Source organism: Anomaloglossus baeobatrachus, chromosome 5 (assembly GCF_048569485.1).
Source record: "Anomaloglossus baeobatrachus isolate aAnoBae1 chromosome 5, aAnoBae1.hap1, whole genome shotgun sequence".
In the NCBI taxonomy this organism is placed as follows: domain Eukaryota; kingdom Metazoa; phylum Chordata; class Amphibia; order Anura; family Aromobatidae; genus Anomaloglossus; species Anomaloglossus baeobatrachus.
The window spans coordinates 189180811-189201614 of NC_134357.1; the positions used below are offsets into that span (position 1 = coordinate 189180811).

At 45.4% G+C, this 20804-nt stretch overlaps 1 protein-coding gene across 3 annotated transcripts in view; it reads right to left on the bottom strand.

Annotated features, from left to right (window-relative positions):
* The window catches only part of ANXA11 (annexin A11), a 103491-nt gene that overhangs the window by 19792 nt on the left and 62895 nt on the right, over positions 1-20804 (bottom strand). For all 3 annotated transcript variants that reach the window (XM_075349049.1, XM_075349051.1, XM_075349050.1), the window contains exons 6-11: positions 19490-19584; positions 14683-14796; positions 14508-14598; positions 13922-14001; positions 1150-1206; positions 938-1031 (exon numbers count right to left, since the gene is read on the bottom strand). In XM_075349049.1, coding sequence (XP_075205164.1) covers positions 938-1031; positions 1150-1206; positions 13922-14001; positions 14508-14598; positions 14683-14796; positions 19490-19584 — 531 coding nt within the window. The remainder of the gene's footprint in view (positions 1-937; positions 1032-1149; positions 1207-13921; positions 14002-14507; positions 14599-14682; positions 14797-19489; positions 19585-20804) is intronic.

Genomic DNA, 20804 nt, shown 5'->3' on the forward strand with positions numbered 1-20804 from the left:
AGAATTGGTCCGAGTGGAATGCGATGTTTTATAGCACTCCACTCGCACTGTTTTTCTCGCCGTGTGGCTTAGGCCTTATGGCCAAAGTTGCAGCATGACCCCAGCATCAAAGGACAATTATTATGAAGTTTTTATTTTAACATCTACACAAGAGATGTGAACGAACTGTAACAGATTAGCCATTAATCTGTACAGCCTGGTATGAAGAACATGACCAGTGGGGCCTGTAGATTTTTATCATGCATGGCATACTGCTGGCTTATGATTAATCCCATGGATATGTCAAAAATGCTTTTGACGAGAAAGTAACATTGGAATGTACTACCAATTATTGCTTATATTTTTTCTAAGTAGAAGAAATCTTGTTTTCATCTCATTTCTGTTCAGGTTCTATATTTTAACTTAATGTTCAGTACATTATTATGGGAAAAGTCATTTTGCCTAAAACTAGTACGATGCTTTCTTTTTTTTTTAGATATTGATATGGAAAATGAAAAGCCATATGTCATTTGCTGACAACACACTACCTTATTCTAACTTTTTAAAAAATGTAATGTGCTAAAAAACAGATTGTAGAGGAGGCAGACCTGAGTGACATACAGAAGGATTCTATTTGGATTGCTGAGTTTACACAATTTTCAAAGAGTGAAAATTTGCAAAAAATGTTTACATTTGTTTTTCTTAACCAGTAAAGATGGGGTGCAGAGTGTACATTAATGTGAAAAAAATGAACTTTTTTGAATTTACCAAATGGCTGCAATGAAACAAAAAGTGGAAAATTTAAAACGGGACTGAATACTTTCCGAATTCCACTTTCTGTACCCACTGTATATTGACATATGAGACAAGCTATGAACAAAGCTGAGGAGGATATTCAGAGATTGTTGGTATCGCTTTAATAAATGTCTCAATAGCAAAACCCAATGCATTCCATTACCAGCATTTAGGTGTGCCCTGCTGCGGGAGCACAGGATGGCGTTAAACTTTGACTCATCAGTTCCCAAACGATTTTCTCCAGCTGCATACAACTCCTGGAAACACATAATTATTGATCTGAGTACACACAAAGCATTATATCTATCAATGGGAGATACAGCGACAACGATATATGTGTATAATGAGCGCTTTCTAAATCATCCATGTGCTCACCTGTACATCTCGCTGAACCAATGACATATCTACATTGGTGCTCTCATCTCTATTCCCCTGTAGGAAATAATGAAAATCAATTAAGGAAAATCTTCTCACATAAGTAACATTATTGGGTTTGGCAGCTTTGCATTATGGATGACAAAGCAGGCTATACAAACAAAATACTGGTCTTTCAGGCATAAGCTGTGCTGTCAAACAGTGCACAAATAAGTATACTATACAGCATAGTGCCAAAGTAAATCTTTTTGCCTAAATGCTAATGTAATTTAAAAATATATTGTATAGATAAACGATAAAAGGAAAATAAATCATTTTCTATTTCTACAGCGCCAACATATTCCGCAGCGCTTTACAATTGAGGAGGTACATAAACAAACAAGTAACAGTTGTAGAAAATACAATAATTAGAGAGAAAGACAAAAAAAAAAAAAGACAACCCTGCTCGTGAGAGCTTACAATCTACAATGAGGTGAGGGGGAGGGGGGAGGGACAAGGTACAAGTGCTTATAATGACAAGCCAGCCATATCAAAGAAATAGGGGATAGATATAGGTTGCCTTATCCAGTCAGCCAAAACTTTGAGATGCTTTTGGGTGCAGTGGAGTTTGACTGGGAGTTATGTTCTGAGAAGTTGTGGAGGGACTATGTGAATTTAGTTTGGCTAGGGAGTATGATAGGCCACCCTAAAAAGATGTGTTTTTTTAGGGAGTGTCTGAAGCTAAATTGTGGTTCGTCCTAGCTTCTTGGGGTAGAGCATTCCAGAGGATTGGTGCAGTTTGGGAGAAGTCTTGGATCCAGGAGTGGGAGGTTCGGATTAGTGTGGATGTTAGTTAAACGTCGTTTGCAGAGCATAGAGAACGGGTGGGGTGATAGACAGAGAGAAGGGTGGAGATGTAGGGGGGTGCCGCACTGTGCTTTGTGAGTGAGAACAGGCAATTTGAGCTGGACCCTCTGATATATGGGCAGCCAGCGTAATGACTGGCACAGAGCAGAAGCATCCGAGTAACGGTTAGCTAGATAGGTGACCCTGGCTGCTGCATTAAGGATGGACTGTAAAGGAGAGAGTCTAGTTAAGGGGAGACCCTTTAATAGAGAGTTACAGTAGTCAAGGCGGGAGTGGATCAGGACCACGGTGAGGGTTTTTTTTAGTTTCCATGGTGAGAAAGGGGCAGATTCTAGAGATATTCTTCAGGTGCGACAAGAGCGGGCAAGAGATTGTATATAGGAGGTGAAGGAGAGATAGGCGTCTAGCATAACCCAAAGACAGTGATCCTGCGGGCTAGGAGTTATCGTGGTGCCGCACGCAGAGAGGGAGATGTCCAGTTTAGGATGTTTAGAAGATGGAGGGAATAGAAGATGTTCAGTTTTAGAAAGGTTAAGTTTCAGATAGAGAACAGACATGATGTTGGAAACTGCAGACAGTCACTGGTGTTCTGTAATACAGCGGGGATAAGCTCAGGGAATGAGGTGTATAGTTGTGTGTCATTAGCATAAAGATGGTACTGGAAGCCCAATCTACTGATGGTCTGACCAATTGGGGCAGTGTAGAGGGAGAAAAGAAGAGGGCCAAGGACTGAACCTTGAGGGACCCCAACAGTGAGAGGAAGAGGAGAAGATGTGGAGCCAGCAAATGATACACTGAATAAGTGGCCAAAAAGATAAGAAGAGAACCAGGAGAGCACAGTCCTTTAGGATGATTAACAGGAGAGTAGAGAGAAGGAGATGGTGGTCTATTGTGTCGAAGGCTGCAGAGAGGTCAAGAAGAATAAGCAGAGAGTAGTCACCATTACATTTTGATGTCAGAAGGTCATTGGTCACTTTGACGAGGGCAGTTTTTGTTGAGTGAAGGGGGCAGAAGCCAGATTGTAAAGGATCTAGAAGAGAGTGAGTGGAGAGGTAGCGGGTGAGGCGGGAATAGAGCAGGCGCTCCAAGAGTTTGGAGATGAAGGGGAGATTGGAGATTGGTCTGTAGTTGCTTGTACAGGATGGGTTAAAAGAGGGCTTTTTTTAATAATTAAGGACTGATAGTGTTTGAGGTAGGAGTGGAAGATGCGAGAGAGCGAAAATTTTAGTTAGGTGAGTAGTGACGACCGGAGAGAGAGACTGGAGTAGGTGTGAGGGGAAGGGATCAGTAAGGCAAGTAGTAGAACGAGAAAAAGAAAGGAGCCTGGAGACTTCCTCCTCTGTGACTGGGTTAAATGTGGAAATTGAGCTGGATGGAATGTGGGGGGGGGGGGGAATGGAATTCACGACGCTTGGTGGCTGGTAGCGGATCTCTTGGCTGATATTTTCTATTTTCTCTGTGAAATAGGAGGCCAGGTCATCAGCATGAAGGTCTGTGTTAGGGGTCTGTACTTTGGGACTGAAGAGGAAGTGAAAGGTGTCGAAGAGCTTTTTTAATTGTTGGAAAGAGGAGATCAGGAAGGTGAAGTCTGTGTGATATAGTGAAGGGCAGCGTTGCAAGTTCTTAACATGAATTTGTAGTGGATGACGTTTTCTGGTGTGCGGGTTTTCCCTCCATAGGCATTTGGCACTCCTGGAGCATCGCTGGAGAAATAAGAGTTTGGGATGTGAGCCAGGGCTGTTTTACTCTGTGTTTGGAGGTTCTGAGGTTGAGGGGTGCTACTTGATCTAGGGTACTTCTGAGTGTGTGATTGTAGTGGTTTACAACCAGATCCGGGCAGGAAAGCGAGGAGATAGGAGACAGTGATGAGTGTAGAGAGTCTTTAAGTGTCTGAAAGTCAATGGCCCGAAGATTTCTGAATGTGTGATAGGTGGGAGTGTGCTGGGATTGGCGAGGGTTTGTGAGCTTGAAGGAGAGGATGTTGTGGTCGGAGAGGGGAAGAGGTGAGTTGTCAAAGTGGGAGATTGAGCAGAGGCGGACAAAGACCAGGTCAAGGGTGTTACCATCTTCATGTGCCTCAGAGGATGAGAGCTGTGAGAGGCCAAGAGAGGTGGTTAGAGATAAAAGCTGGGATGCACATAGGGAGGTTGAGCTGTTCATGGGGATGTTAAAGTCTCCCAGGATAAGGGTTGGTAAGTCTGAGGACATAAAGTGTGGCAGCCAGGCAGAGAAATGGTCAAGGAACTGGGTGGGTGAGCCTGAGGGACGGTATACAACCGCTACTCTGAGGGATAGGGGATGGAAAAGCTTGATGGTGTGGACCTCAAAAGATGGGAATGAGGGTGATGGAGCTGGGGGGGGGGGGGGGGATTACCTCGAAAGTGCATAGTGGAGACAGGCGTAAAGGCCCCGTCAGACACAGAGATAAATCCTTGGCAGATCTGTGGTTGCAGTGAAATCATGGACATATTGTTCCATTTGTACACAGCCACAAACCTGGCACTGATTGTCCACATTTTCACTGCAACCACAGATCTGCCGCAGATTTATCTCTGTGTGTGACAGGGCCTTAAGTCAACTATACCACCAGGTCTGTTCTCATGTCTTGATGAATGGGAAAAGTGTATGCCACTATAAGAAATGGCAGCAGGGGAAGCAGCGTCAGAATCCTGAATCCAGGTTTCAGTGAGGGCAAGCAGATTAAGAGTTATTGAGAAAGAAGTTGTGAATGTAAGGAAGCTTTTTACGTACAGACTGGGTTCCAGAGAGCACAATTAAAAGAGGGAGATGAAGGTGTATAACTAATGTTAATAAGGTTAGCAGGGTTTCTATGAGCGGTGGGAGAGGGGGTAAAGTTGGCATGGGGTGGACCGAGATTGAGAGAGTTATCACATGAAAGAAGTAGCAGTAAAAGGAGAAAGAGCAGATAGTTTCTGGAGTTATGACATGGCTTATTCTGCAAGACCCTGGAGTATGAAGGACAGATTCTTTACAAAGGTGAAAAGAACATGGGAGCTGTATATTGGAGAGGAGTGGAGAGAGGAGCTTATGTGGATGAGTGAGGATGAACGGGTGACGGGGCGGTGAAAATGGACAGTGAAAGCACATAGGAGGATTGAGATCGAAATAAAGTTCAGAGTTGGAATAGAGGGTGTCAGAGTAGTTTACCTGACTCCTGCCCTGACTGCCATTGAAATAACTGCCCGGCACTTAACAACGAGGGCACATTGCATAAGAGGGCACATTGCATAAGAGGGCACACATGCAGGCACCCCACACATATAATAGTATATACTCTAGGGTATAATACTCAATAAAGCGCTGAGTGATATCAGAATAAAGAGAATTTTGTTTACTTACCGTAAATTCTTTTTCTTATAGTTCCGACATGGGAGACCCAAACCATGGGTGTATAGCTTCTGCCTCCGGAGGACACACAAAGTACTACACTCAGTGTAGCTCCTCCCTCCGGGCTATATACACCCCCTGGATGACAATCTAACCAGTTCAGTGCAAAAGCTGAAGGAGGACATCCACCCATAAGTAGAGATAGAGTAAAACTCGGAAAGACCGGAACTCTGTCTACTAACAACAGCCGGTGAAAACACACGGAACAAAAAACTGCCAACAGGCAACAGGGAGGGTGCTGGGTCTCCCATGTCGGAACTATAAGAAAAAGAATTTACGGTAAGTAAACAAAATTCTCTTTTTCTTCATCGTTCCTTATGGGAGACCCAAACCATGGGACGTTCCAAAGCAGTCCATGGGTGGGAAATAAACCAAACTGAGAAGTAGGCAAAACCTAACTTCACAAATGGGCGACAGCCGCCTGAAGAATGCGTCTGCCCAAGCTCGCATCTGCCGAAGCATGAGCATGCACTTGGTAGTGCTTTGAAAAAGTGTGCAGACTGGACCAAGTGGCAGCCTGACAAACCTGCTGAGCCGTAGCCTGGTGCTTGAAAGCCCAGGAGGCACCGACAGCTCTGGTCGAGTGCGCCTTAATCCCTGGCGGAGGAGGCACCTGAGAACACTGGTAGGCATCGGTGATAGCCGACCTGATCCAACGAGCTAGGGTCGGTTTAGAAGCAGCGAGACCCTTGCGCTGACCAGTGGTTAGCACAAAAAGTGAGGTGCACCGCCTAAAAACGGCGGTGCGTGACACATAGATTCGGAGCGCTCGCACCAAATCTAAGGAATGCAACGCCTTCTCAAAGCGATGCACAGGGGCCGGACAAAGAGAAGGCAATGAAATATCCTGGTTAAGGTGGAAAGAAGACACCACCTTAGGGAGAAAGTCCGGAGTCGGACGGAGAACCACCTTGTCTTGGTGAAACACTAAAAAGGGGGATTCCGAAGAGAGCGCAGCCAAATCAGAAACTCTCCTGAGAGAGGTTATGGCTACTAGAAAAACAACTTTCTGTGAAAGTCTAAACAAAGGAACCTCCCTGAGAGGCTGAAAGGGGGGTTTCTGTAAGGCCGTGAGGACCAGATTAAGGTCCCAGGGATCCAAGGGCCGCCGGTAAGGAGGAATGATGTGAGATGCGCCCTGCATGAAGGTGCGCACCTGAGCCAGTCGGGCGATACGCTGCTGGAACAATACCGACAGAGCCGACACCTGTCCCTTGAGGGAATTGAGGGACAGTCCTAGCTGTAGACCGGACTGTAGAAAAGACAGGATGGTCGGCAAGGAGAACGGCCAAGGAGCATGGTCGGAAGAGCGACACCAGGACAGGAAAATCCTCCAAGTCCTGTGGTAAATCTTGGCCGAAGAAGACTTCCGAGCCTGAGTCATAGTGGAGATGACCTCAGAGGGAATGCCTGAAGCCGTCAGGATCCAGGACTCAAGAGCCACGCCGTCAATCTGAGAGCCGCAGAATTCTGGCGGAAGAACGGACCTCGAGAGAGAAGGTCTGGGCGGTCCAGGAGATGCTACGGCACCCCTACGGACAGACGGAGCAGGTCTGGGTACCAAGCTCGCCTGGGCCAGTCCGGAGCAATAATTATGACTCGACGGCCCTCCATTCTGATCTTGCGCAGAACCCTGGGCAAGATAGCTAGAGGGGGGAACACATAGGCCAGACGGAACTGAGACCAATCTTGAACCAGTGCGTCCGCTGCGAAGGCTTGAGGGTCGTGGGAGCGAGCCACGTAAACCGGAACCTTGTTGTTGTGCCGGGACGCCATTAGATCCACTTCCGGAGTGCCCCACTTGCGGCAGATTGATCTGAACACTGCCGGATGCAGGGCCCCCTCACCGCTGTCCACGGTTTGACGGCTGAGATAATCGGCCTCCCAGTTTTCTACGCCTGGGATGTGGACTGCAGATATGGTGGACTTGGAGTCCTCCGACCACTGGAGGATTCGTTGAACCTCCAACATCGCCAGATGGCTGCGAGTCCCGCCCTGGTGATTGATGTAGGCAACCGCTGTCGCGTTGTCCGACTGAACTCGAATGTGCCTGCCCGCCAACAGGTGGTGAAAGGCTAGGAGAGCTAGAAACACAGCTCTGATCTCCAGCATATTGATCGAGAGGGCCGATTCGGACGGAGTCCAAGTGCCCTGTGCTCGGTGATGGAGAAATACTGCTCCCCAACCGGAGAGGCTGGCATCCGTGGTGAGAATCACCCAGGACGGAGTCAGGAAGGAGCGTCCCTGTGACAGAGAGAGGGGCCGAAGCCACCACTGAAGGGAGCTCCTGGTCTGTGACGACAGAGCCACCAGCCTGTGCAAGGAAGAGATCCGCTTGTCCCAACAGCGGAGAATGTCCAGCTGCAGGGGACGCAGATGGAACTGGGCAAAGGGAACCGCTTCCATTGACGCCACCATCTGACCCAGCACCTGCATGAGGTGCCTGATGGAATGACGGCGGTGCCGCAGCAGAGAGCGCACCGCCAGACGAAGGGACTGCTGTTTGACTAAGGGCAACTTGACAAGTGCCGGCAGAGTCTCGAATTGCATCCCTAGGTACATCAGTACCTGGGTCGGGGTCAGAGTGGACTTGGGCAGGTTGACAAGCCACCCGAACTGAACGAGCGTGGCGAGAGTGAGTGACACACTCCGCTGGCAGTCTGCACTGGATGAGGCCTTGACTAGAAGGTCGTACAGGTAAGGAATCACTGCCAACCCCTGGAGGTGCAGAACCGCAACCACTGCTACCATGACCTTGGTGAATACTCGAGGGGCCGTGGCTAATCCGAAGGGGAGAGCCACGAATTGGAAATGTTCCTCTCCAATTGCAAAGCGTAGCCAACGCTGGTGTGAAACCGCAATAGGCACATGCAGATAGGCATCTCTGATGTCGATGGATGCCAGAAAATCTCCTTGGGTCATTGAGGCAATGACCGATCTCAGAGATTCCATGCGAAAGCGCCGCACCTGAACATGCTTGTTGAGAAGCTTGAGATCCAGGATGGGCCGGAAGGAACCGTCCTTCTTGGGGACTAGAAAAAGGTTTGAGTAGAAACCGCTGAACCGTTCCCGGGCGGGAACCGGTACAATTACACCGTTGGCCTGCAGGGATGCCACGGCCTGAGAGAAGGCGGCGGCTTTGGAGCAGGAGGGGGGTGGACAGAAAAAATCTGTTTGGCGGGCTGGAAGAAAATTCTATCCTGTAGCCGTGGGAGATGATATCCCGCACCCACTGATCGGAGACGTGTTGAAACCACACGTCGCCAAAGTGGGAGAGCCTGCCACCGACCAAGGACGTTGCTGGCGCAGCCAGATAGTCAAGAGGGGGCTGCCTTAGTGGCAGCGGCTCCTCCGGTCTTTTGAGGACGCGGCTTTGCGCGCCAGTTGGGTTTACGATCCTTGGCTGCGGTAGTGGACGAGGATGAGGGCTTAGAGGATGACCAGTTAGAGGAACGAAAGGAACGAAACCTCGATTGGTTCCTGCCCTGGACAGGTTTCCTGGTTTTAGTTTGTGGCAAGGAAGTACTCTTCCCGCCAGTAGCTTCCTTAATTATTTCATCCAGTTGTTCACCAAACAGCCGGGACCCAGTAAAAGGAAGACTCGCAAGGTACTTCTTAGAGGAAGCGTCTGCTTTCCACTCTCGAAGCCACAAGATCCTGCGGATCACGAGGGAGTTAGCGGAGGCCACCGCCGTGCGGTGAGAAGCCTCCAGAATGGCAGACATGGCGTAGGATGAAAAAGCCGAAGCTTGAGACGTTAAGGCATCCATCTCAGGTATAGAGTCCCTGGTGAGGGAATGTATCTCTGCCAGAGAGGCAGAGACTGCCTTAAGAGCCCACACTGCCGCAAAAGACGGGAAGAACGAGGCTCCTGTCGCCTCATATACAGACTTGGCCAGAAGGTCAACCTGGCGGTCAGTGGGATCCTTAAGAGAAGTGCCATCAGCCACAGCTACGACTGTGCGGGCTGAGATTCTGGACACCGGAGGGTCTACCTTTGGAGACTGGGCCCATTCCTTAACCACCTCTGGTGGAAAAGGAAACCGGTCATCAGAACTACGCTTCGGAAAATGTTTGTCAGGACAGGCCCTGACAGTGGCCTGAAAAGTGACAGTGGCCTGAAAAGCGGAGTGGTTAAAAAACGTACTCCTAGCTTTCTTAGGTGAGGCAAACTGGTGTATCTCTACCAGAGAGGCTTGTTCCTCTGACTCTGGTGGGTTGAGGTTCAGTACGGAGTTAATGGACGCAATTAAGTCACTAACATCCGCATCACCCTCAGACAAGTCAATGGGGTACATAGAGGTAGCGTCTGAGCCCACAGTAAACGAATCCTCCTCGCCCTGCACCTCGGCTCGTGAATCAGAGCCGTGGGACGAGGAAGGAGAAGGGTCCCTGCGTCTCCGTTTAGGGGGACGGGGTCCTAGGACATGCTCTGAGAGCTCTGCAGAGCTCGGAGCAGCAGAGGCACTCTGAGAAGAGGGCTGATGCATGGTCAGCAGAGTCCGGGACAGCTGCCCCATGGAGTCGGCAAAAGACTGGGAAATAGCTTTGGAAAAGGATGCTACCCAAGCCGGGGGATCAGCCACTGGGGCTGGAGCGGCCGGAGGAACCCCTGAGGAGGCTCCAGGCTGAGACACAACCATGTTAGCACAGGCATCACAATGTGGGTATGTGCTTGGCTCTGGCAGAATGAGCTTACATGCAGTGCATATAGCGTACAGCTTTGCAGCCTTGCTCCGGGTGACAGACATTCTGCTGAGGTGGAAGCTCTGCAGCAAAAATACACTCCTATAGAATGTCCTGAGAGTGTATAATAAAGCCCACAACCAGAGGTTGTGGCTTACCAGACCGCTCTCTGTGTGCCCTCCGGATTCCACAGCTCGGACCCCCAGTAAAGCGTCAGCCTTCCTAGAAAGCAGCAGGTTCAGCAGCCAGCGCCGATCAGTGTGATAAACGCTGAGAAAATGGCGCTGGGAGGAGGAGGGGGGCGGAGATTAGCCCAAGAGCGGGAAACCGGAGGGCTAAGGAGAGATGCAGGGGAGGGAAACATCTCCTCAAAGAGGAGTGTCCTCCCCTCTGCTGAATGGCCGGTGGGCGGCGCCACTCTATTCCCCTCCATGCAGGGGAAGATGAAAACGAAACTAGGCCCAAACAGAAGCCGGGGCCTAGATTTTAACATGCGGCCGACGAGCAGGCACCTTCGGCGCAGTTCTCAGGGGAAACCCCCAGAACCGGCCGGAATTTACAGTAAAGATAAAAAACATACTTTCCCCCTAATAAAAGTACCCGGGACCCCTGAAAAACGTCTCAATACTTAGCTTTTGAGACGCAGGGCCATGTCCCTGTGGGGGGGTTAAACGCTCCTTCCAGCAGGAACCAGACAGGGCTGCGGATGGAGACCGGTCTTCTGCAAAGCAGAGAGGACCGTGATGGCTCCCACTTCAAACCAGAGCCTCTCAGAGGATGCTGAAGGAGCGAGGCATGTGAAGGCTCCAGCCTTGTAAAGTCAACCTTAACAGCACCGCCGACACAGTGGGGTGAGAAGGGACATGCCGGGAGTCCAGACTGGACCCGCTTTTCTTCCATATCTTTAAAATCAAAATAAAAATGAAAAAAATCAGAGAATGCATGTGTGTGTGATCCTCCTGACACAAAGCATTGAACTGGTTAGATTGTCATCCAGGGGGTGTATATAGCCCGGAGGGAGGAGCTACACGTTTGAGTGTAGTACTTTGTGTGTCCTCCGGAGGCAGAAGCTATACACCCATGGTTTGGGTCTCCCATAAGGAACGATGAAGAAATAGAGATTTATTAAATGCTGCTATGTGGTGTCTAAATAATACTACTAAACAATCAACTTTAACTATTTTTTGTGATCAAAAACCTCTGATTACTATTAATATTTATAGAGCAGCATTAATTCCATGGTGCTATACATGAGAAGGGGTCACATACAAAACCTCTGATGCCAGCCATCCTTCGCTGATGTGACTACAGGGTACAGCATCCACACAATAAGTCACATTTCTAGGACTAGCTATATTGTTAGCTAGCAACTCAAAATTTCAATGCAACCAAATTAGGTTGCATTACAGTTTAGCTGCTGTAATTTTACAAAAAAAAACAAAAAAAAACAAACAAACAAACCCCAAAACCTATCCTATATTATTAATCAAGACACATTTCTCCACTCCTGGAAGCTGCATGGTTTTAGAAATATATAATTCAAGTGCTAAATATTATTACAGTGCATAGATATATTTATACTTGTTAAAAGGGAATCTGTCCGTAGGATCAACCCTCCTAAGCAGTCTGTATGGTCATGTAGGTCATAGGAAGCTGACTACAATGATACCTTGATATCTGCGATCTGATGTCTTATTACAGAGAAATCAATGTTTTACTTATCTGTAAATGAACTGTTAAGATCTCTGGGCTGGATATAGATCTCCCTAAATTTGCCTTCAGAGCTTACTGTAAATGAAAGGGGCTGTTACTAGTGTGAGATACATAATGACTGATCGTCTGTTCTCCTGGTCTCACTGCAGAGCTATGTGTGATTAGAATTGACACTTTTTTTTGGCTTTTTTTCAGCAGTCAGAGTTGGGGTAGCAGTGTACAGGTGAGCTGACAGCATTGAGGGGGAGAGCTGCATATTTGTTTGTAGTGAGACAAAGCTCAGTGCTGCTAAACCTCCCTCTCCAAACATTGTCTGCCTGTGAAAGAGACTGTACAGAAGTGTTAGTTGTAATCACACACAGTTCTGCAATGAGATCGGGTGAGCAGACTGACAGTCATTACATGCCCCACTTTCATTTACAATGAGGCAGATGCTCAGGGAGATCTGTGTCCGGCCACTAGATCTTAGCAGCCCATGTACATATTAAGAAAAAATATGGATTTTTCTGGAATTAAACATCAGAATGCAGATATCAAGGTATCCCATTATTCAACTTTCTATGACCTAAATGGCCATGTAAACGGATTAGAAGGGTTTATCCTATTGACAAATGTGCTTTAAATAGTATGCAGAGCTGCTGATAAGTCTTTGGCTTTGTGATTTTATTTTTTGTTTCTATGGTAACAAATGTTACATCACATGAAAGCCTTAGGTGTCAGTACATGTTTTCAAAATTTTGTGTTTGCTGCTTATGGCAACATTGTTCTACACACGCGGGAAAACAAAATGGTGGTGTCTAATGCGATATTCACAGCAACTAAGAGAAGAGGAGTGATAAAGTCTGGTTTCAGCAAGGAAAGTCTGCGATGGATATTCCTGGTGATCAATGCCCTTCATATTCCACAGTTAAGAACTGGGTTGCCAAATTTAAAACGGGCACCAATGATGATTAATGTCCTGGACGACAGAGAATGGTTGTTGTTCCGGAGATCGTCGATGCTGTGCACAACCACATACTGGAGAATCGACGAATTTCAGCTAAAGCAATAGCAGATATTATGGGGATTTCCTGGGAACGGGTTTGTGTCATTATCCATGAACATTTGGACATGAGGAAGCTATCTGCAAAGTGGGTCCCTAAACGTTTGACAACAGATCAGAGAAGCATGTGAAAACGTCCCGGTCCATTTATCAGCGTTTCTAGACTGATAAGAATATTCTGGATTGACTGGTCACTATGGATGAGACCTGGATTTATGTGTATGACCCTGAAAACAAGGGGCAGGTAAAAGAGTGGAGGCACAGTGGTTCTCCTCGTTCAAAGAAGTTCAGGGTGCAAAAATCAGCCACTAAGGTGATGGCGTCTGTGTTCTGGGATAAGGAGAGCGTGCTGCTAGTGGACTACCTTCAAAAAGGTTCCACCATCAATGCAATATATTACATTGAAATTTTGGACCAATTGAAGGCAGCTCTGAAGGCCAAAAGGTGCAGTAAGCTGTCCAAAGGAATCTTGTTCCTGCAAGGCAACACCTCCGCTCACACTGCACAAGCAAACACGGCAAAACTGGCAGAGCTGGGCTTCCAGCTGGATGACAACCCACATTATGCACCAGATCTAGGTCCCTCCAATTATCTGTTTCCAAACCTGAAGAAACACCTCAAGGGTACCAAATTTCATACCATTACTGATGCCATGGCTGCTAAGGATGCCTGGTTTGAGGCAGAACAGAAATCCTTCTTTTTTGCAAGGCTAACAGAACTTGGAATACGGATGTAAGAACTGTGTTGACATCAGTGGACAGTATGTGGAATAAATGTAAAGTTCCAACATCCTATGTCGTTTCTTTGTGGGTAAAGCCAAAAGACTTATCACCAGCCCCTCCTATATCTCAATTTTGCCTGCTTTTTATAAGAGTACAGACCATACATCCCTTTATCCAATCTAGCTGCACATCTCTACCCCCTCGTCAGCTACCCTATGAACTTCAATATGATGCCCTAAACTGTGTCATTATTGCTTTTTGAAAAATTTCTACTATTGTGGTATATGAGAAATATGGGGAAACATGTCAATAATATGAGAATAGGTTGCCTTTTTAGTGCAGAGACAGATATTACCTGACTAAGGGAAACCAGCAGTCTCTGGAAGTGTCCAGATGTATCGCTCTTAATCGATTGCTCCAGGGTCTTCTTAAACTCTGAGGGAACAACACAATGCATCATTATCACTTACTGATAAAGGCCAGTGAAATAAAATTATCACTATTAGCAAGAATGTTACTAAATAATTCACGTACGTGCTTTGTGTACATACTACAGAGGAAATTTAGCATGGAGTGTGTTAAAGGGAACCTGTTGCAATGTATGCAGCCCAAAGCACAGGTAGCATGATTCAGAGTATGACTGCACGATTACAGCCGGATGTATTCCTCACGGAAATGTCAGCGTTTCATAGAAAATCTAGTTAGAAGACAAGTCTGTTCCTATGGAAGGGACTTGTCATTATCCCGGAACTGTGCCGGACTAGTCTAGTCTCTGGCTACAGTTAGATCTGTTAACTAAATTTTCTCTGAAACACCATGGCGTGTCAAAGGAATATACACCTGGCCTCAATTGTGCAGATAGACCCAGATTCATACCACTTGTGATTTTGGCAACATGAATCCCGTGACTGGTTCCCTTTAAAGAATTGTGGCCCAATTACCTGTTTTATACACTCTGTTGATTTCTTGTATTTCTGCATTGGTCCTTGATGCTAGGATCTCAATGAGACATTCTTCATCTGTCCCAGCACCCTGAGAAAATACAAAAAAAAAAAAAGTTAGTGGCCATACTTTTCTGATCATACTCTGTATTACATAATTCACAGCAGCACTCACTTTAATTGCATCATAGATTTCTTGGGCATCATACATGCTTGGTGCTTTCATCATTGCTAAAATAGTTTTCTCAAAGTTTCCAGAAATTTCAGACTTCAGGTCCTTTATTAAATCCTATAAAAAAAAAAAAAAAAAAAAAGAAAAAAATAGGGAAAATCAGTTTTGCCAAAAATTTCTGAACACTCAACGCCCAAAGAAATATAATTGTCAGTTCTTGAGATCCCAAGGAGCCATTAGCCTTTGATTTGTCCGATGTGGCAGTCATGTCCTCCTACAGGTATATTAGCCTATATGTATTTCGAGCCATGAATTCTTCCTGTTCTGTGTAGTCCTGCCCAGGCCACTGATGCTGTGCATAGGCAGGAAGTTGACTATTAGTGGTGTGGCGGATTGTACACAACTCAGCATTCAGAGAACTAGTGGATATTCAGCAGGTAAAACAGGGATTATATTAAAACTGCAAAAATCAGTTAAGTAAGTGAAATTAAGCTGCATCTTGCAGCTCTCAGATTACATACCGTAGCAAAAACCTATTGACAAATTCCCTTTAAGCTTGCGGTTTGCTGCTATAAAATCTGCATGGCAAATCCACTGCACTATGGTCCTCCTTCGTCAAAGCTTTTATACCAGACTCTAACATAAAAAGCTTTGGAAAGTTGCAAAATATTTGTACAACATGCAGCTGTGTAACAATTTTATGGCTTTTTGCATTTTCATGCCATTTTCGCCTTGCTCCTTGAAATTGGAATGTTATGGGGAGTTGTGCCCCTCACTAGTCAGTCATGATGAGCGGCACCATTCTTCTTTACACAAGTCTTACTCTAGTCCCAAACTAGTTTGGTCAGAAACCTATGTGTAACCCAAATTTATACGTATGGGAATTATTTTGCTCTTTCTAGGTTTTTCAAATGTACTGTTATCTTTATTTTTAGCCTTAACATCTATAGCTTTATATTTTTTAGTTTTAACTTTGAAGGTATTTTTTTTTTTTGAGTCAGCAGATGTACAGAATATTTAGTCTAAAAGTGGCTTTACACGCTACGACATCGCTAAAGCGATTTCGTTGGGGTCACGGATTTTGTGACGCACATCCGGCCGCGTTAGTGATGTCGCTGCGTGTGACACCTTTTAGCAATTTTGAATCGTTGCAAAAACGTTCAAAATCGCTAATCGGTGACATCCCCCCCTAATCTCAATTATCATTGCTGCTGCAGTAACGATGTTGTTCCTCGTTCCTGCGGCAGCACACATCGCTACGTGTGACACCGCAAGAACGAGAAACCTCACCTTGCCTGTGTCCCGCCAGCAATGAGGAAGGAAGGAGGTGGGCGGGATGTTCGTCCCGCTCATCTCCGCCCCTCCGCTTTGATTGGGAGTCTGCTTAGTGACGTCGCTGTTACGCCGAACGAACCGCCCACATAGAAAGGAGGCGGGTCGCCGGTCACAGCGACGTTGCTAGGCAGGTAAGTAGTGTGACTGTTCCTAGCGATGTTGTGCACCACGGGCACAGATTTGCCCGTGTCGCACAACCAATGGGGGCGGGTACGCACGCTAACGATATTGGTAACGATATCGCAGCGTGTAAAGCGGGCCTAAGTCTCGACGACATGGCCATAAATTCTCATGTGAGAATCGGGTGAAAAACGCTAGTGTCACTTGGATCAAACCCTGCCAGAGTTTCATCTGAGTGCAACTTTGTTGTGATCTTATTCTTCAAAATGAGTGAATCAGATGCATAGGTGCAGAGAAGACAGAACTTGATTTCTCCATGTCCTGCGTCCACAGTAATCAGACTGCACTCAGATCACATCAGAGTGCAGTCCGATGTTTCATACACACCCATAGACTTGTATGGGTGCATGTGATCCAAATATCAGAGCCACTTGCAGCATATTGCAATTATTTTCTCATGATGAATCTGCATGAGAAAAAACTATGATGATCTGCACTGGCCCATAGTACAAAACTGGTCCGAGGGCTACCCAATAAAAGATCGGATAACACTCAAACATATTATATGCTTGTGTGAGCGTACTCTAAAAGGCAGACTCCTCAAACCTTTCACGCCAGAAAACTGACAAATAAGCTTTGGAAAGTTGCAATGTTTTGTGCAATTGGGGAATTACACAACATTTTTTTGCGACTTTTGCCCTTCTCACACCAGTTTGTTCAGCCCCACTGAAATAGGGAGAGTGTGCTGGATAGGGACCTTCCTGTCAAATTCATCAAAAGTGCCAGGTATCGATGAAGCAGAAATGCTTCACATACAAATAAAATTGAGAATATTTTTCTTTAATGCTTTTGAGAAATTCCACATAAAAGTAATATCTGAGATGGCATAGGGAGCCTTGAGACACACGACTAACGTTTCTTCAAATGAAGAAGCTGCAGAGCTCAGAAACGTCCTTCACTCATCATATCTGTAATAAGACTTGCAATACGGCTTAACAGTGTGATAATATTCTAAGAATACTATATGTATATTTGTATTCAACAATGGAGATAGGTCTACATATGCGTCACTGGAAGAGATGGGGAGCGGTACATTCCTGTCTCACCACGCCAACAGGTATAGTTAGGCATTACACAATTACTATAGACTAATGACAGTGGTTGGGTGTGTATGTGTGTGTGGTATACCCATAAGGGCTTACATTTTTGTAAGCCAAAACCAGGAGTGAAACAAACAATCAGAAGAGAAGTATAACAGAAAAACGAGCACCACACCTGTATTCATCACCCACACCTGGTTTGGCTTACAAATATGGAGGGGGGAAAAAACCTCTCCAAATACTCACCGTGTACCATAACTAGGCTACTTAGACACTCTCTAAGAACACATGTGGTACCTAGTTGCTGAGTGAAACACTGCTACATCGGTGTTGCTGTGCTGCAGTCCAGAATTTACATACAACCAAGGGCAACATCTGCATAGAATCTGTATACTCATTGCTTTTGTGCAGGTTTCCTACCACTCTCAAAAACAACTACTGGTCCTATAATGTGGCTAAATAAGTAAATAATGTAGTGTACACCAATTGGGGACAGAGACTGCTATGACTGGTGAACATCTCTACACAATGCTGCAGAACATTTTTGTGATAGGAAACTAGACAAAAATGACTAATAAAAAATGTTCCACACACACACACACACACACACACACACACACAGTACAGACCAAAAGCTTGGAGACACCTTATCTCTAGAACAACTATTAAAGGGGTGGTTCACCCATATTTTTTATTGTCTAGATCGATATTATATTGAGATACAATGTTTCTCTCAAATACCTTATGTTGTCAATAGTGCCTGTGAGAGGCGCTATTGCAGACCTCTGCTCCCCATCCAGTGACGTACCCGTCCAATGCTGCCTCGTCACATCCGTGCAGCCGGCTACATTCTTCCAGACTCTGAGCTGTGAGCGGTGTTTCACTGCTGTCACAGCCCATCTCCTCCCCCTCCTCCTCCCTCCTAGCACAGCACGGCGCGTCTCCTACTCTCCCCCTCCCTCCTCGCAGAACGCTGCAAGCAAGAGACGTGCTGTGAGGGAGGAGGGAGGAGGGAGGAGGAGCAGGGAGCAGATGGGCTCAGAATGCAGCCGGCTGCACGGATGTGACGAGGCAGCATTGGACGGGTACGTCACTGGACGGGGAACAGCGGTCTGCAATAGCGCCTCTCACAGGCACTATTGACAACAGAAGGTATTTGAGAGAAACATTGTTTCTCAATATAATATCGATCTAGACAATAAAAAATATGGGTGAACCACCCCTTTAAGAGGAGACTTTGTGCAGCAGGCCTTCATGGTAAAATAGCTGCTAGGAAACCACTGCTAAGGACAGGCAACAAGTAGAAGAGACTTGTTTGGGCTAAAGAACACAAGGAATGGACATTAGACCAGTGGAAATCTGTGCTTTGGTCTGATGAGTCCAAATTTGAGATCTTTGGCTCCAACCACTGTGTCTTTGTAGAAAAGGTTAACGGATGGACTCTACATGCCTGGTTCCCATCGTGAAGCATAGAGGAGGAGGTGTGATTGTGTGGGGGTGCTTTGCTGGTGACACTGTTGGGGATTTATTCAAAATTGAAGGGATACTTAACCAGCATGGCTACCACAGCATCTTGCAGCGGCATGCTATTCCATCCGGTTTGCGTTTAGTTGGACCATCATTTATTTTTCAACAGGACAATGACCCCAAACACACCTCCAGGCTGTGTAAGGGCTATTTGACTAAGAAGAATAGTGATTGGGTGCTACGTCAGATGACCTGGTCTCCACAGTCACCAGATCTGAACCCAATTGAGATGGTGTGGGGTGAGCTGGACAGCAGAGTGAAGGCAAAAGGGCCAACAAGTGCTAAGCATCTCTGGGAACTCCTTCAAGACTGTTGTAAGACCATTTCCGGTGACTACCTCTTGAAGCTCATCAAGAGAATGCCAAGAGTGTGCAAAGTAGTAATCAAAGCAAAAGGTGGCTACTTTGAAGAACCTAGAATACAAGACATATTTTCAGTTGTTTCACAATTTTTTGTTAAGTATTTCATTCCATGTGTTAATTCATAGTTTTAAAGCCTTCAATATGAATCTACAATTTTCCGAGCCATGAAAATAAAGAAAACTCTTTGAATGAGGTGTGTCCAAACTTTTGGTCTGTACTGTATATGTATATAGTAATTTGTACATTGATAATACAACAACAATAAGACTTTCATGTGTATACATACACGTGTTCATGGCTGGCTGTAATTGGAGACTGGAAACACTATGTACAATTGAAATACACAAATCAGGAGTGAATACCTACCTTTCCATAAGCAGTTTTGAAGGATAAACTGATCTGCTGCCTTTGCTTGTTTGACCGGCTTCCCAGACATTCAATAATGGCTTTTTCATCAGTGCCTAATAGCAGAACATAGAAATTGTCATATTATTTAAAAGAAAACACCAGCGTTTTGTGTTGTTTTTCACTGCTGGATTGGAGCTTTAACCCTTTAGTGACGGAGCTAATTTTCACCTTAATGACCAGACCAAATTTTGCAATTCTGACCAGTGTCACTTCATGAGGTTATAACTCTGGAACGCTTCAACGGATCCCGGTGATTCTGAGATTGTTTTTTCGTCACATATTGGACTTCATGTTAGTACCAAATTTAGGACAATATTTTTTGCGTTTATTGAAGAAAAAAAATTGAATATTGGCAAAAATTTTGAAAATTTAGCAATTTTCAACTTTTGAATTTTTATACCGTTAAACCAGAGATTTCTGTGACACAAAATAGTTAATAAATAACATTTCCCACTTGTCTACTTTACATCAGCACAATTTTGGAAACAACATTTTTTTTGTTAGGAAGTTAGAGGGGTTCAAAGTTTATCAGCGATTTCTCATTTTTACATCAAAATTTACAAAACCATTTTTTTAGGGACCACATCACATTTGAAGTGACTTCAATAGGCCTAGATGACAGAAAATACCCAAAAGTGACACCATTCTAAAAACTGCACCCCCCAAAGTACTCAAAACCACATTCAAGAAGTTTATTAACCCTTCAGGTGCTTCACATGAACAAAAGCAATGTGGAATGAAAAAAAGCAAAAATTAAATTTTACCTAAAAATGTTGCTCTAACCCAAATTTATTCATTTTTAGAAGAACTAACACAACAAAATGGACCCCAAAACTTGTTCCCCACTTTCTTATGAGTGCGCCGATACCCCACATGTGGTCAGAAACCTCTGTTTGGACAAATGGGAGGGCTCGGAACAGAAGGAGCAATATTTGAATTTTGGAAAGCAAATTTGGCTGAAATAGATTGCGAGCACCATGTTGCATTTACAGGTCCGCTAAGGTACCTAAACAGAAGAAACCCCTCACAAGTGACACCATTTTGGAAACTAGACCCCTCAAGGCTTCTATCTAGGGGTATAGTGAGCATTTTAGATCCACAGGTACTTCACAGATTTTGTTAACGTTACGTTGTCATATTGAAAATTTTAATAATTTTCTCAAAAATGTTGCTTTAGCATCAATTTTCTCACTTTTTCAAGAGGTAATTCCAAAAATTTGACCTCAAGGTTTGTTAACCACTTTTTTATGAGCGCGGTGATACCTCACATGTG